This window comes from Danio rerio, chromosome 3 (genome assembly GCF_052040795.2).
Source record: "Danio rerio strain M-AB ecotype USA chromosome 3, GRCz13ab, whole genome shotgun sequence".
In the NCBI taxonomy this organism is placed as follows: domain Eukaryota; kingdom Metazoa; phylum Chordata; class Actinopteri; order Cypriniformes; family Danionidae; genus Danio; species Danio rerio.
Window position 1 is genome coordinate 28760563 of NC_141023.1, and position 14401 is coordinate 28774963.

At 35.6% G+C, this 14401-nt stretch overlaps 1 protein-coding gene across 4 annotated transcripts in view; it reads left to right on the forward strand.

The window, feature by feature from the left end:
* The window catches only part of cacna1ia (calcium voltage-gated channel subunit alpha1 Ia), a 413765-nt gene that overhangs the window by 340110 nt on the left and 59254 nt on the right, over positions 1-14401 (forward strand). For all 4 annotated transcript variants that reach the window (XM_087244595.1, XM_087244597.1, XM_087244598.1 and 1 more), the window contains 3 exons: positions 4118-4310; positions 6659-6810; positions 10190-10299. In XM_087244595.1, the coding sequence (XP_087100721.1) occupies positions 4118-4310; positions 6659-6810; positions 10190-10299 (455 nt within the window). The remainder of the gene's footprint in view (positions 1-4117; positions 4311-6658; positions 6811-10189; positions 10300-14401) is intronic.

The following is a 14401-nucleotide window of genomic DNA, read 5'->3' on the forward strand; positions in this document are numbered from 1 at the left end:
TACGTATGGCTGCATTTCGTCTTTAAAATGAATGCTACTGGATGGTATGACGCTGCCAGCGTCTTCTATTTCTTTTCACGCTACCCACTGATCGCTTACCTGCATATGGATGGCTTTTCTGCTGTTATTTGCACAGTAGCTCGCTGCGTACGGCGGTGGACTTGAGATGCAGAGAGGAGTTGACTGTGATGAAAGGGTTCAATTCTGACAAAAAACGGTCCCAGAAAGCAAATAAAACAAAAACAAAAGCCAAAAAATAAACAAGTAAATAACAGGGTGAGAACGGGTAAAACCTGAAAATGTGGTATAAATCAGGCTACAGTGAGGGCTTTTTTTTCTGGATTTCTTTTAAAAACACTGTCTGTTAGGTTTAGGAAAAAAGATGGGGAGGGGGGATGGGGGTTGGGTCGGTCAGTCAGTCAGTCAGTCAGTCAGTTTACAGCTGCCTATGGTGGATTTACGCGAGAAGAGCCGGTGTTAATAGCACTCCTGAGAGAAATTTGAGATCTGAAAAGGCATATTTCACTATCTCAATGTATACAGGGGTACGTATCAATGTGCCAGTGTTGTAATTAATGGTTTGAACTTAAAACAAATGTTGTTTTTGTGTAACTCGTTAATTTAATTTATGATTATTTAATGTATTTATTTTACTCTGTTACCGTCATTGTGGGTAGATTAATTTGCTTCTTCATTTATTAATTAATTAATTAATTCATTCATTCATTCATTCATTCATTCATTCATTTATTCACTTTCTTTTTGGCTTAGTCCCTTTATTGATCTGGGGTCGCCACAGCGGAATGAACTGCCAACTTTTCCAGCACGTTTTTATGCAGCAAATGTTCTTCCAGCCGCAACCCATCACTGGGAAACATCTATTCACTCCTATTCACACACTATAAACAATTTAGCTTACCCAATTCACCTGTACCACATGTCTTTGGACTAGTGGGGAAAACCGGAGCACCCGAGGAAACCCACACGAATGCAGGGAGAACATGCAAACTCCACACATAAATGCCCAGCCGAGACTCGAACCAGCGACCTTCTTGCTGTGAGGCGACAGCACTACCTACTGCGCCACCCCATCGCCTTTAATTTGCTTATTATGACTAAATTAAAACCTGCTATTTCTCTTAAAACACGAGACTTTTGTGTTTTAAATATATTGTTGATTGTTGTATTGTGTCTTGTTATTGTTAACTTTTGAAATAAATTAATATTAGATAAAAAAAAAAAACATAAAATTAGCAGAGTTTAACTAATAAACATTATGGAAATAAATAAATATATATATATTTAAAAGGCACATGAATAAATAAAACAATCTAAGTAAATTATTAAATATAAAAGAAACAGCTATATGTATAATAATAATTATCAAGTGCCATGTACAGAAATATATCAATTATTATTAAAAGATGGGTTTATATCACTCTACATCCCAGATAACCTCTAAATTCAGCTCAAGTCACAACTAATTCAGTTTTTCCACATTAGTTCAGTAAACTTGTTTTTAAAAATGATATGCTATAGCAAAGACACAACAAACACGCATTAACAACTCTGTGTAAAATGTCATTTATTTTCTGAGTTACTTCTTTTCATACTTATTAAGCTTTAAACGGTCCCTGAACCAAACAAAAGTCACTTTCCATCGACTAAAATAAAGAGCTTTAAGGAATAAGCGCTCAACAGTGAATATTTAATCCTGAATACACACAATCAGCTTCATGAATACTAACAGGCTTTTGGCTCTGAAGCTGAAAAACAATGACTTTCAAGAGTCCTCGATTCAGAAAGCAGTGAGCCTGCATCGGTTAGGGACCAAGCACAATATGATAAAGTGTAGGAGTGCAGCCAGACCCTCTCCCTCTGGAAGAGCCCAGCATCTTTAGAGAGTCAAACACGGGGCGGAGGGAAAACACATGGATTAAATGGCATGTGTAATTTCCCCACTGTATCATCTCTGTCACACCAGAGTCCACTGCAGGATGTAATCTATGTAGGGAAGGCAGATGGAAATGTGCAGAGTACCGTGTGCTTTCTCATCCCATGTTTTAGAATGAGCTCATTTAGACTTTGGCGTCTTTGTTTCACTCCACGCTGCTGCTAAGCAACCAAGTAAAAGCTGCACCAAAGTTCGCTTTACTATAATTTGACCAATTTCTCTCAAGCTTATGAGGGTCTGTGTACTGATTTTTACACATGGCTGAGTTGATTGTCATGTTGAATTCAATTTTGGAGACTCTCTGTTCTCACCTTTTATGTTATTTTCAGTGGGAAACTATTTTTACCATCATTCTTCATCAATTTGGTTCAAACTTTAATGAATAACTTGTCATGCCTGGTTAGTTTTACAAAAATGATGGATGATGAAATAACTTGCAGAGCTGAGGTGTGCTTGTTTGAAACTAATTTATCAAAAACTATGGCTTTGCGATATTCACCTGGTGAAGAAAAGGTGAGAATCCATAAAGCCAAGCAACAACAAAGAAAGCACTAGCCAATGCAGATCAAGACTCTAGCCTTTCGCAAAAACCCAGAACACCACAGCAAATGCAGAACAACACCCCGTTGACCACCAAGAAAGCTATTGCAAATACCTAGCAACACCCCAATGACCACATAAAAGACCATAGCAAATGACTACACCGCATGAGGCATCTGTGAGCACCCTGAACACTGTAGTAAATGCTAAAAACACCCTAGTAACAATATGCAACCATGACCAACTTTAATGGCATACTGAATGCCAAGCAACACCCTTGCAATGGCAAATGTCTAGCAATTGCAAATAATTTGTGACCACTATGACTGCCACAGCAAATGCCTATAGCAGCACCCTAATGACCAACCTGACACCATGGAAAATGCCTGGCGACAACCTAGTTACCAACATAAGACTATTGAAAATGACTAGTAACACCCTAGCAATTTGTTACCTGATCGCCACACTAAATGCCCAAACACACTAGTGAGTTGCTACCACCCTGAGTACAATAGCAGAAGCCCAGAAAAACACCCTATTAAGTAGTGACCCACTTGAATGCCACAGTAAATGCCTAGCAGCACCGTTCTGATCCCCCTGAACACCACAGTAAATGCAGAGCAACACCCCGCTGACCACCATGAACGCTATTACCTAGCAACATTCATAGTGACCACCAAAAATACGATAACAAATGCCTACACCACCTGAGGGAGTTGTGACCACCCTGAACGCTGTAGTAAATGCTAGCAACACCTTAGTGACAATATGTAACCATGACCAACTTAAATGGCATGCTAAATGCCAAGCACATTCTAGCAACCACCCTAAATACCATGGCAAATGTCTAGCAATCGCTAACAATTTGTGAACACTTTGATTGCCACAGCAAATGCCTACAGCAGCACCCTAGTGACCAACATGACACAGTAGAAAATGCCTATCACCACCCTAGTTACCAATTTGACAATATAAAAAAAATGCCTAGCAACACTAGCACATTGTTACGAGCTACCACCCTGAATACAATAGCAGATGCCCAGAAGCAACTTAGTAATAAACCAAAACACCATCACAGACAACCAGAAACATCCTATTAAGTCATGACCCACTTGAAAGCCACAGCCACAGCATGCCTAGCAGCCCCCAAGTAACCACTCTGAACACCCCAACAAATGCCTAGCAACACACTGGTAATTTGTTACCACACTAATTGCCACACCAAATGCCTAGCAACACCCTAGAAATCTGTTATCAACCTTATTGTTATTATTTTCACTGCAAATGCCTAAAAAAACACTAGTGAGTTGCCACCGCCCAGAAACGCCCTAGTAACAAACTAAAACACCAATGCAGATGACCATAAATGCCCTATCAAGTCATGATCTACTTAAATGCCCAAGCAAATGTCTAAAACACTCTAGTGGCCACCTTGAACACCATAGAATATGCCTACTGTAGCAACACCTTGGTAACAAACCTAAACATCATTGCAGAATACCAGAAACACCCTAGCAAGTCTTGGCCCATGTGACACCTTAAATGCTTAGTATGTGCAAGCAGCATTCATGTCCTCTTCAGAAAATGTTGTTCTTAACTCTTCATTGTCTCTTCATTTATCAGCCCATAACCAACAACAACCCCTGGATGCTGCTGTACTTCATCTCATTCCTCTTGATCGTCAGTTTCTTCGTGCTGAATATGTTTGTTGGAGTGGTGGTGGAGAACTTCCATAAATGCCGACAGCATCAGGAGGTGGAGGAGGCCAAGAGGAGGGAGGAGAAGAGACAGAGACGCATGGAGAAAAAGAGACGGAGTAAGTAGGAGAAACTCAACAAGAGGCTATAAAAATGTGTTGTGGGAACTGTTTTAAATCGGTTGAAAATGAACCAATTGCAGCTGAATTGAAACTCCACCTCCTGTTTGGTTTATTATCGTCTTTAGTTGACTGTCTTTAGACTGAATTATTGGACACATCTACAGCATGACACAGTCAATTACAAAAAAAGAAAGAGAACACTTTGCAATTATGATCTATTAGATAATGTTAGTTAATGTATTCATAACATGAAGAAACTTTGAACAAAACATTTATTACAGTATTTGTTTATCTTTGTTAACTTTATTTATTGAAATATCCCTGCTGGAAAAAAACAGCTTAAACCAGCCTAAGCTGGTTGGCTGGACTTAGCCTGTCAGCCAGTCTGGTTTTAGAGGGGTTTTAGCCATTTCCAGGCTGGTTGCAGCCATTTTTAGCCTTGTCTTAGCTAGTCAGGCTGGTAGATGACCAGCTAAAACCAGCTTGGCCAGCCTAGCCAGGTTGGGATACCAGCCAAAGCCAGCTATGTCCAGCTCTAACCAGGCTGGTCAAGCTGGTTTTAGCTGGTCATTTTCCCAGCCTGACCAGCTAAGACCAGGCTGGAAATGGCTGGAAGCAGCTTGGAAATGGCCAAAACCCTTCTAAAACCAGGCTGGTTGACCAGCTAAAACCAGCTAACCCGCTTAGACTGGTTTAACACTAGAACACTAGAATGATTATTTCAGGAGAACAAGATTATTTTAGGAAAACAACACCACTAAAGCTTAAACATTCATAAGTAGGTTAAAATATCTACATTTGAGCCATCATACTCTGATGCACAACTTATTTATTTAGACTCTCCATAATTCATTGCATTTTGTGTTTTTAATAGCTCTACAAATTGCCTTCAAGTCATAGTGACTTTATTTATTTCATATAACCACTAACTCAGTGCGTGCAATTGAAAGTAAAAGCCACTGGTGAGTAATTTCAAGCATAAGCTGTGCATAAATACAAGCTTTTTACAGTGAGTAAATTTGACCCACGCTGGCACTCATAGGTATAATGTCCCATAGGTATAATGTCCCACTTTTTCATCTATTTTTATCTAAACAATTTTTAATATCTGGAAAATGTAAATAAGGCAATTTTAGTAAAAGTCAATGACTGGGAGGCTTGGATGTTTTACTTGAAGGTCTGTTGTGTACATTTGAATAACAGTGATGGGTAAAATTGACCCCATGGTGGTTCTAGTGTTAAACTGTTTTTTTTTTCAGCAAGGTAATATTGTTAGTTCTTGTTAACTCACAGTGATTAACTAACGTTAACAAGCACAACTTTGGATTTTTAATGATGCATTAGTAAATGATTTTAAAATGCTGTACGAGTATTGTTCATTTTAAGCTCCTGCTAGTAAAAGCATTAACAAAACTAACTAATGAATCATTTTTATAAAGTTTCACCCAGCAAAAAATTGCAACAGATATACAATATACAATTACTGATAGTTGGCATGGTGATGTAGTCACAGTCCTATGAGCCATACTAGACACATATAAGTGCATGAATTCCATAAGGCAGAAAGGGAGGGGAAGTGAGAGTTAATGAAAAGAGATGATTTGATTTTCGCATGATATGCTGAACAACCAGTTTAATTCTCCAGACGTCTCATAACAGCATTAGCCAGATGGAGAGACTGTCCAGGTGTTCTGCTATGCGTCTTTCCTCTGAAGAAAACAAGTCTAATTTACGGACAAAAGAGTGCCATTTCATCTCACAAACCAATTTGAAATGATTTTGATGGTAAAATATTCTCTTGTCCCGGTTTTATGTATAGAGAATTATTTAAGCAATCAGTTTTTAAAGGGCTAGTTCACCCACAACTGAAAATGTACTCAATATCTACTCAAACTCAAATGGTTTTAAGCCTTGATGAGTTTATTGTTTTCTGCTGATCCCAAAAGAAGTTATTTGGAAAATCAAAAACTGTTATTTGGATGAAACCTGTAACCATTTACTTCTACAGTTCCATAGGAAGTCAATGGTTACCAGTTTTTTAGCATTTTCCTTATTTTACATTTTTCCTTTATTTTACATTCACCGGAAGAACAAAACTCAAACAAGTTTATGACAAGTGAAGGGTGAGTAAATCATAACTGAATGTTCAGTTTTTGGTGAACTATCCCTTTAAATGATTTCCAGACTAGTATAAACACTGTGTCTCTGTAAGGCTATCAAAAGTTGAGCTGCCAATTGTGAATGAAGCATGTTTGATATACATTTGTTGAATTGACAGAATTCAGCTTTGTGAATTATAGTCAAAATGTGCGCATGCTCTAATCCGATGTGCTGATTTCTCTCAGAGGCCCAGAAGTTGCCCTACTATGCCAGTTATAGTCATGTACGGCTGATGATCCACACCCTGTGCACCAGTCACTACCTGGATATCTTCATCACCTTCATCATCTGTGTGAATGTAGTCACCATGTCACTGGAGCACTACAGCCAGCCTCATGTAAGACTTTTTTTGGAATCAATCATTGTTTTGGATTTTTAAATTAATTTTTGTTTTGAGACTATTTTTAAATCTGCTCTGCATTTCAGTTTGATTTTAGTTTGCATAATTATGATTATAATTATTATTTTTTTTAATTTATCAATGTATTAATTTATTCATTTATTATTATTATTATTATTATTAATATTATTATTACTATCATTGTATTATGTTATTTTAGGTTAAGTTTTTATATACTTAGTTTTAGTAATTCCAAAGTTGAATGTTTACATAGCTAACGTAGACTATGTTCCGTATACTATGTTCCGTACACATATTCCATACACTTTTTGCTATTCAGCGCACTAAAAGGATCACTCCTCCATTATTGAAAGCCACATAAGCATGTTTGTGTGATCATTCTCTGGGTGAATACCTATTGCACAATCCAGATTTTGATTGTTGTCTTTTCGACCAGTAGTTTTTGAGAAAAGATGGGAAAAGTACTGCCTACGCATGTGTACTGAAAATCATAGGTATTATTGGTGTTCCATACACGATTAAAATAGTGTTCCATACAGGGCGCGTAATTCTTCCATGGTATTGCGCCACAACAAAATTCATCCCGCCACGGCTACATTACAGCTTCTCATTCAAAACATTTAATTTTTTTAATAGCAGGTAATAATCGCACCAAAACGTATGAAAAGGTAAGTGAATTATAACAGAGCAAACTTTTTTGTAGCCGCAGTAGTGCTGTGCGTCATTTGTTTAACACTTTAAGGTTACGTGCTGACTGACTGAATGACAGACAGGTGCATGATGCGTGAGGCCAGCAAACATGACGTATAGCCGTTTCACTTTACTTTAGGACGCATTAATATCGCTTTGTAGGTATATTAGAGACATTCATAAATATTCCTAACAAATCTAATAAATGCTGGAGACATAAATCGCACTTCAGCAGCATTTATTTGAGAGAGCACAAGAAGAACTGCATGCTTCTGAAGCGGCTTATATTTGAGGGGGTGTGCAAGAAGTTTTGTGCACCTGCAGAGGAAATTGATGTGCAAGCAAAGAGATCCACATCTCTTAGGCTATTACATAAATGTGATCTCGACTTCTTAATACCGCACTCACGACATTTGTCATTGAAATATAACCACAGGTAGTTGGTAGATCAGTGTAAAAAAAAAAGGCCTGCTGCCACCGCTGGAAAAAATCCTAGAGGAAACACTGTTAATGTTATATTTAATAACTTTTTATGAAAGCTTGAAATTATATAATATTATATAATGTTTATTTTATTACAGCATGACAATTTCAAATATCAAAACATTAAACTTATGCAACGTAACGCTAACTTAACTGACCTTTTATGTATGTAAACATCATAACTGCACAAAAATGACCCAAACAGCATTTGCAGCCAGTTGTACTATGTGGTCATCACCCACAACTGATGTTAAAATATCCTCATTTCAAACATTTATTCAACAAAAGATTATTTATGTCATAATTTGTGAAAACATAATGTTAATTTAATAAAGACTGCAATACGGTGTGATACACAAATAAAATGCAAGTGCAAATTGACATTGTCGTTGCTCTAAATGTCTCCCCTCGCAAGCGACTCTTGCCCCTTTACCTTGCTCACTGTCTATTTGCCATTAGGTGGACGTAGCAAACGTTCTGAGTGTTCTCTGAAATGTATGGTAGGAGGGTCTCTGTTGTGTTCAGGGGTGAAAGAGTGAGAAATAAAGATTACACAGATATATAGCTTGTTTACGACCCGTAAGTATTTATTTAGAGATTGGCATTAAAAGCTGATCTGTAAGGAACATCTTTGTGTACGGAACATGGTTAGTCTTTGTTAACATTACAACTATTGTGCAAACCTCTTAATAATAATAATAAAAAAAAAACACAATAATTGCCTGAACAAACACTCAATCCAAAAGCATACAAATTCAACAAATAAAAGTAAAAATGATCAAGAATTCTGACAAATGTCTTCATTTTAAGCATTTTACTGTATATGTATTTTTAAAACATGCCTAGTTCGCATGGTTTAGAAATGAAGAAAAGATAAATCATGTGTTATGTTTATACAGTAAATATGTTTTTTTATGAGCTGATCCTTTGGGCTGTAAAAGGGCCATCTTCTGTACATGTTTTTTTCCTAATAGCCACAGGTCAAATTTTCTACCCCAAAATAAGATCTTATGAATTCTGAAAATAGATCATTTATTTTTACTCAATATATTAAGTTCATTTTTTAGCGATTGAAGTTAGTCTTTGTAGTTATTTATTTATTTAATTTTTTTTATTTATAGTGGATTTTGTATTTTTTCAGTTAAGAAAGAAGTTTTTTGACCAATAATTTTAGTCTTGGATTTAGTGTTTACTTACTAAAATAACATTGGGACCAATGAGCCAGCCACAATAAGTTTAATTTGTGTGAGTCAGGTTTTCAACATTTAGTAACAGTATTTTATTTTACATAATTTTACTGTAGATATAATTGTAAATCATGTATAATCATATTCAGCTAACCCTAATTTACATCACTCGCCTTATTATTTTCAGTAAGACTTTTTTGTTTCAAATGTGAAAAGTTTCCCACATCCCTCTTGCTGATTTAAAGGAATAGTTCATCCAAAACTGAAACTTCCCCTTTTTTATTGTTATTAAACACAAAAATGCATATATATGAATAGTTTAGATGCAAAAATATCCTCTGTCGTCTGAAATTTTATTCTAAAATTATTAGTTTTATGAGGCTCCTGTATGTAAAATCTGTAATTTCACTTTTACAGAAAAGGATAAGTCCTTTTCATGGTCTTTAACGTTAAGTAACACAACATAAAGAAAAGAGGCTTAGAAAAATGTTTCTTTTTGATGGAAATTTCAGATGGCACTTACAATAGGTTTTTGCATCTGAACTCTTCATATTCAGTATACTGATGAGTTTTGGAAACCTGTAACGCTTGACTTCTGTAATATTTGTTTGTCTTACTATGAATGGCAATGGTTACAGTTTTCAAACATTCTTCAAAATATCTTCTTTTGTGTATAACAAAAAATATGCAAAGTGGTTCAGAAAAAGTCAAGGCAGAATTTTCTTTTTTGGATGAACTAACCCTTTAAGACTGGCCACTAAGGGTTCATGAATCTGAGAACAACTTGGCTCTTAACATGACTTCATTCTCAATCTACCAGGCTTTATCTGAACATTCACAGAATACATGATATTATTATAGTGCTAATGTAAAAATGACAGTTTCGGCTGTCTCTATGAACCCGAGGCGAACGTCTTTTAATCATTCACACCTCTCTTGTTCTCTTCCTCTGTCTGTCTTGCTTCCTCTCCGTCTGTATGTTTCCTTCCCCTCAGTCTCTGGAGATCGCACTGAAGTACTGTAATTATTTCTTCACCAGCACCTTTGTGCTGGAGGCTGTCCTGAAGCTCATCGCATTTGGCTTCCGACGTTTCTTCAAAGACAGGTATTCAGTTCATTCCCTTACTCGTCTTTCATCTCCTCACGTTTTCTCCACTGCGAAGCAACTGATAATTGATTTGACGAATTCATTAGATGTCGATACCACCTGACTGAATCCTCTTAGTTTGTTCTCTGGAGTCACTGAAGGGTGTGTGAATGGCAAAATGTTGTTGTGTCTGCTGTTGCGTTTACGGCAGCAGATAGAAATGAAATTAGCACTGCGTGGTGTTAATAGAACAAAGCGCGCATGACTACAGTGAACATGCTTATTTGTCTCGAGGGTTTAATGGAGTCTTTCTCCTGTGTTTGTTTCCCTAATAGAACTGCGACTTGTCATTAAGCTGACTACAAGACCGGTTCCTTTGGATTGTCATAAACTACATTTGAAAACGTTTAAAACACATTTGACCCTCTTTCCTTCATATTGTGATAGCTTTTTTCCCCAAGTGAAAACATTTTCCAAAAGGATACATTTGAAAACATGCTATTTTTTTTTGTATGTGCACATGTATAATTTTACAACTAATAAAAATGTGTTATATAATTAAATTGACATTAATAAGAAGACATTTACAGCTTTAAAGTCTGCATGCTTCAAGTTGAATTTAGTAATTGTAAATTCCTAATAATTCTAAATATTAAATCAAGTTGCAGAAACATCTTTGTTTCTATGTTTGTTTGTTTGTTGTTTCTTTGTTTTCATCTATGTTTATAAAAACTGAAAAAAATAGGCATGATACAGGAAATTACATGACACATAAGCACAAAACCTTATTTTAAATTTCTTTAATACATCCACGCTGTAAAAAAAATCTGGGTTTACACAATCGATTTATGTTGAGACAACATGAAAGAATTAAGTTAGCTTATTAGCTTTTACTAACTTAAGTCAATTGAACTTAAAGAAATTAAGCTGTCTAAAAAAATCAAGAATTATATTGTTTTAGCTTATTTTAAATAAGTCGTTTGAGCAAACATTCGTTTTTTAGTGCAGTTATTCATTCTTAAAACCCAAAACCATCTGAAACATAGTACAGTGCAAGCACAAAGGGAAAAAAAATGTAGTACCACTGAAGTTAAAGTACCAATTTCACTATTAACTAGTGTTTTATTAGAGTACCTGACTATTATTAAAATAGATTTTTATTAGCAGCTGTTAGATCACATTCTTCACACCAAATAAATAAGATCTAGCCCCAGATGCCAGATCCTGTCAGAAATGTCTGTTTGTCTCCAGACAGCAAGCCAGTTGAGCCGCTCAATACTCAAACCTGGTAACCAGTAATAAACTGAACAACAGTCTCCTATCAGTATAGGAGTTGACTGAGAAAGCTAGGGAGGAGCAGAAGCAGGAGACGAAGTAATGATGATAAAAAAGAGCAGAGTTTATTGAATAGTCTTAGTTGCGTATGATTTAATGCTCAGACTTCGTCTGACCTTGATAAATCCAACAAGTGTTATTATACCACAAGCAACAGCAATTGAAAATTACTGCTTCACAACATTGTCCAGAGACCTTGAAATGGAGACATTCTCTTATCTCTTACTCATGAACACAAGTGTCACTTGAATCCACAGTCATAAGATTAACAATATGGAACAAATGGAAATGATAATAAAGCAATAATTACAAGAAAATAGCATTAATAAAATATAAAACATAGTAAAGTGACAAATAATAATCAATAATAATTATTAAATCATTAACTAATGATCAATAACATGATATAATTATAATTATACAAATGACTAATGGTCATATGATTAAATAAAACAACTAAATGTAGAATAAATGAATAAAAACAAATGAAAATAAAACACAAGACAATTAAATGGTTACCTTCTTGAAGCAACACACACATCCTTAGTTAGATTCTTCAGTGTTGGGTAAAAAATACATTTATTAAAATCTTAATCCTGTCCAACTCTTTAAAAAAAAAAAAAAAAAGAAAAGCAAAACACATAACACAAGCCATGACCTGAATACTATTAATAAGCAGCAAATGATGAGTTAAGAGACAAAATGTCATAGTAAATGGTTTGTTGATTGCGATAATACAATCTTCAAAAGTCTGAGCTTAAATTTGTCATTAAACACCACTGTTTTAATAATTTATCAGCTTTCTGAATTTTTAGCTTGATCATGAATTTTCAAGATCCATTTTTTATTTACATTTCACGTAGTTAAAATTATTAGCCACTTGATTTGTTTTTTCTTCTTTTTTAAAATATTTTCCAAATGATGTTTAACAAAGCAAGGAAATTTTCACAGTATGTCTGATAATATTTGTTTCTTCTAGAGAAAGTCTTATTTGTTTTATTTTGGCTAGAATAAAAGTAGTTTTTAATAATAATTAAAAAAAACATTAAAAAACTAAAATTTTAAGGTCAAAATTATTAACCCCTTTGTGACGAGTCTCTTTGACCAACCCACTGATCGGCCGAAAGCGGGAAGGACAGAGACTCATCTGCTCAATTGGGAACACCTGATTTCCCCTCTATAAAAAGTCTGCAGCGTTGGCTTGTGAAGAGCCGGCTTTTGCGCCTGTTTGTTTTGTTTTGTTTCTTTTTTACCCTTGGTTAGTATTTAATTTTGTTGACCTAAAGTGAGCACTTGATTATTCTTTAATGTTTAAATAAATACTTTTCGGTATCAAACCATAATGTATATGTCCTCCCTTTAATTTGTCATCGCCTTTGACCCAGGTCGTGACACCTTTAAGCTATATTTTTCGATAGTCTACAGAACAAACCATCATTATACAATAACTTGCCTAGTACCCTAACCTGACTAGTTAACCTAATTAACCTAGTTAATCCTTTAAATATCACTTTAAGCAATAGAAGTGTCTTGAAAAATATTTAGTCAATTATTATTTACTGTCAACATGGCAAAGATAAAGGAAATAAGTAATTAGAATTGAGTTATTGAAACTATCATGTTTAGAAATGTGCTAAAAAAAAATCTTCTCTCCGTTAAACAGAAATTGGGAAAATAAATAAACAGGACGGCTAATAATTCAAAGGGAGCTAATAATTCTGACTTCAACTGTATGTATTTAGTCACAAATGCAAGTGAAATGTTTGTACTGTTAAGAAAAGTCTTTTAAGACAATGCTACGTGATAAATTTATTACAAAGAGATTCACAGTGTTGATAGTCATTTTTCACAATCTTCATTGTCAACCTTCACAATCACATTCTATCAAAGGTGACAAAAATAAATACTGTTATCCTGCTCTAAACGTACATGGATTGTCTAAAAAGTGTGATTTAGACAGACCTTTAAGTGAGAGATTTTACTAATAATATCAGGATACCATAATAACGGTGCCAAAAGAACAGCACACTTTAATAATCCTATTCTCTCTGTATCATCTCAGTAAAACTTGTATTAAATTTTATTCATGCAAAAGATCGTTTTATTGCATTTTATGCATGCATAAGATCATTTTATGCATCAGTACAATAATTTCAGCCTTCTCTAACATTTCAGTGGATGCAAAGCTATTCTACTGTAGACAGGGAGAGTTTTGAAAAGAAAAAAGAATCACCAAATGGATCCAGATGAATGTAGAAGTAGCTTAATACTGACATGTATCAAGGTGCATCGAGCCAGCACAGGGTGTAAACATCCTGGCATTTTGTAGCTTTATTAGAATATATGGTATTGACCCATTTAAAAGAGTACAAAATCACACACACAAGCTCATGCCGCAGCGCACTTTGTCTTTTTTATTCACGCATATTCGGGTCTGACACCAGAAAGCTTTCAACAAGCCATTATTTATTGTCGTCGCTCTCTGCGCCTCTTAACTAGGTCACAATTACGAGCTGGATGGCAGAGGTGTGTGTGTTTGCGCAGACAGGTGTGCGGCGGCTGGTTCCAGCACCGCAGATGTGGGCGACTGTGATTTGTGTTGGGGAGTAAAAACGAGCCGTCCCTCGTCCTGCATTATCGAATCAGGTCACCTATCCTGGATTGGCTCCTTAATTCTCCCTAATTAGGTGTTGTTAAGTGGTCCCCAGCAACAGTTCGGCTCCCATGCTGCTTGTTTAACCAATCTGAGCTTCAAATGTTAATTTCACTAAAGTCACTTCTCTAG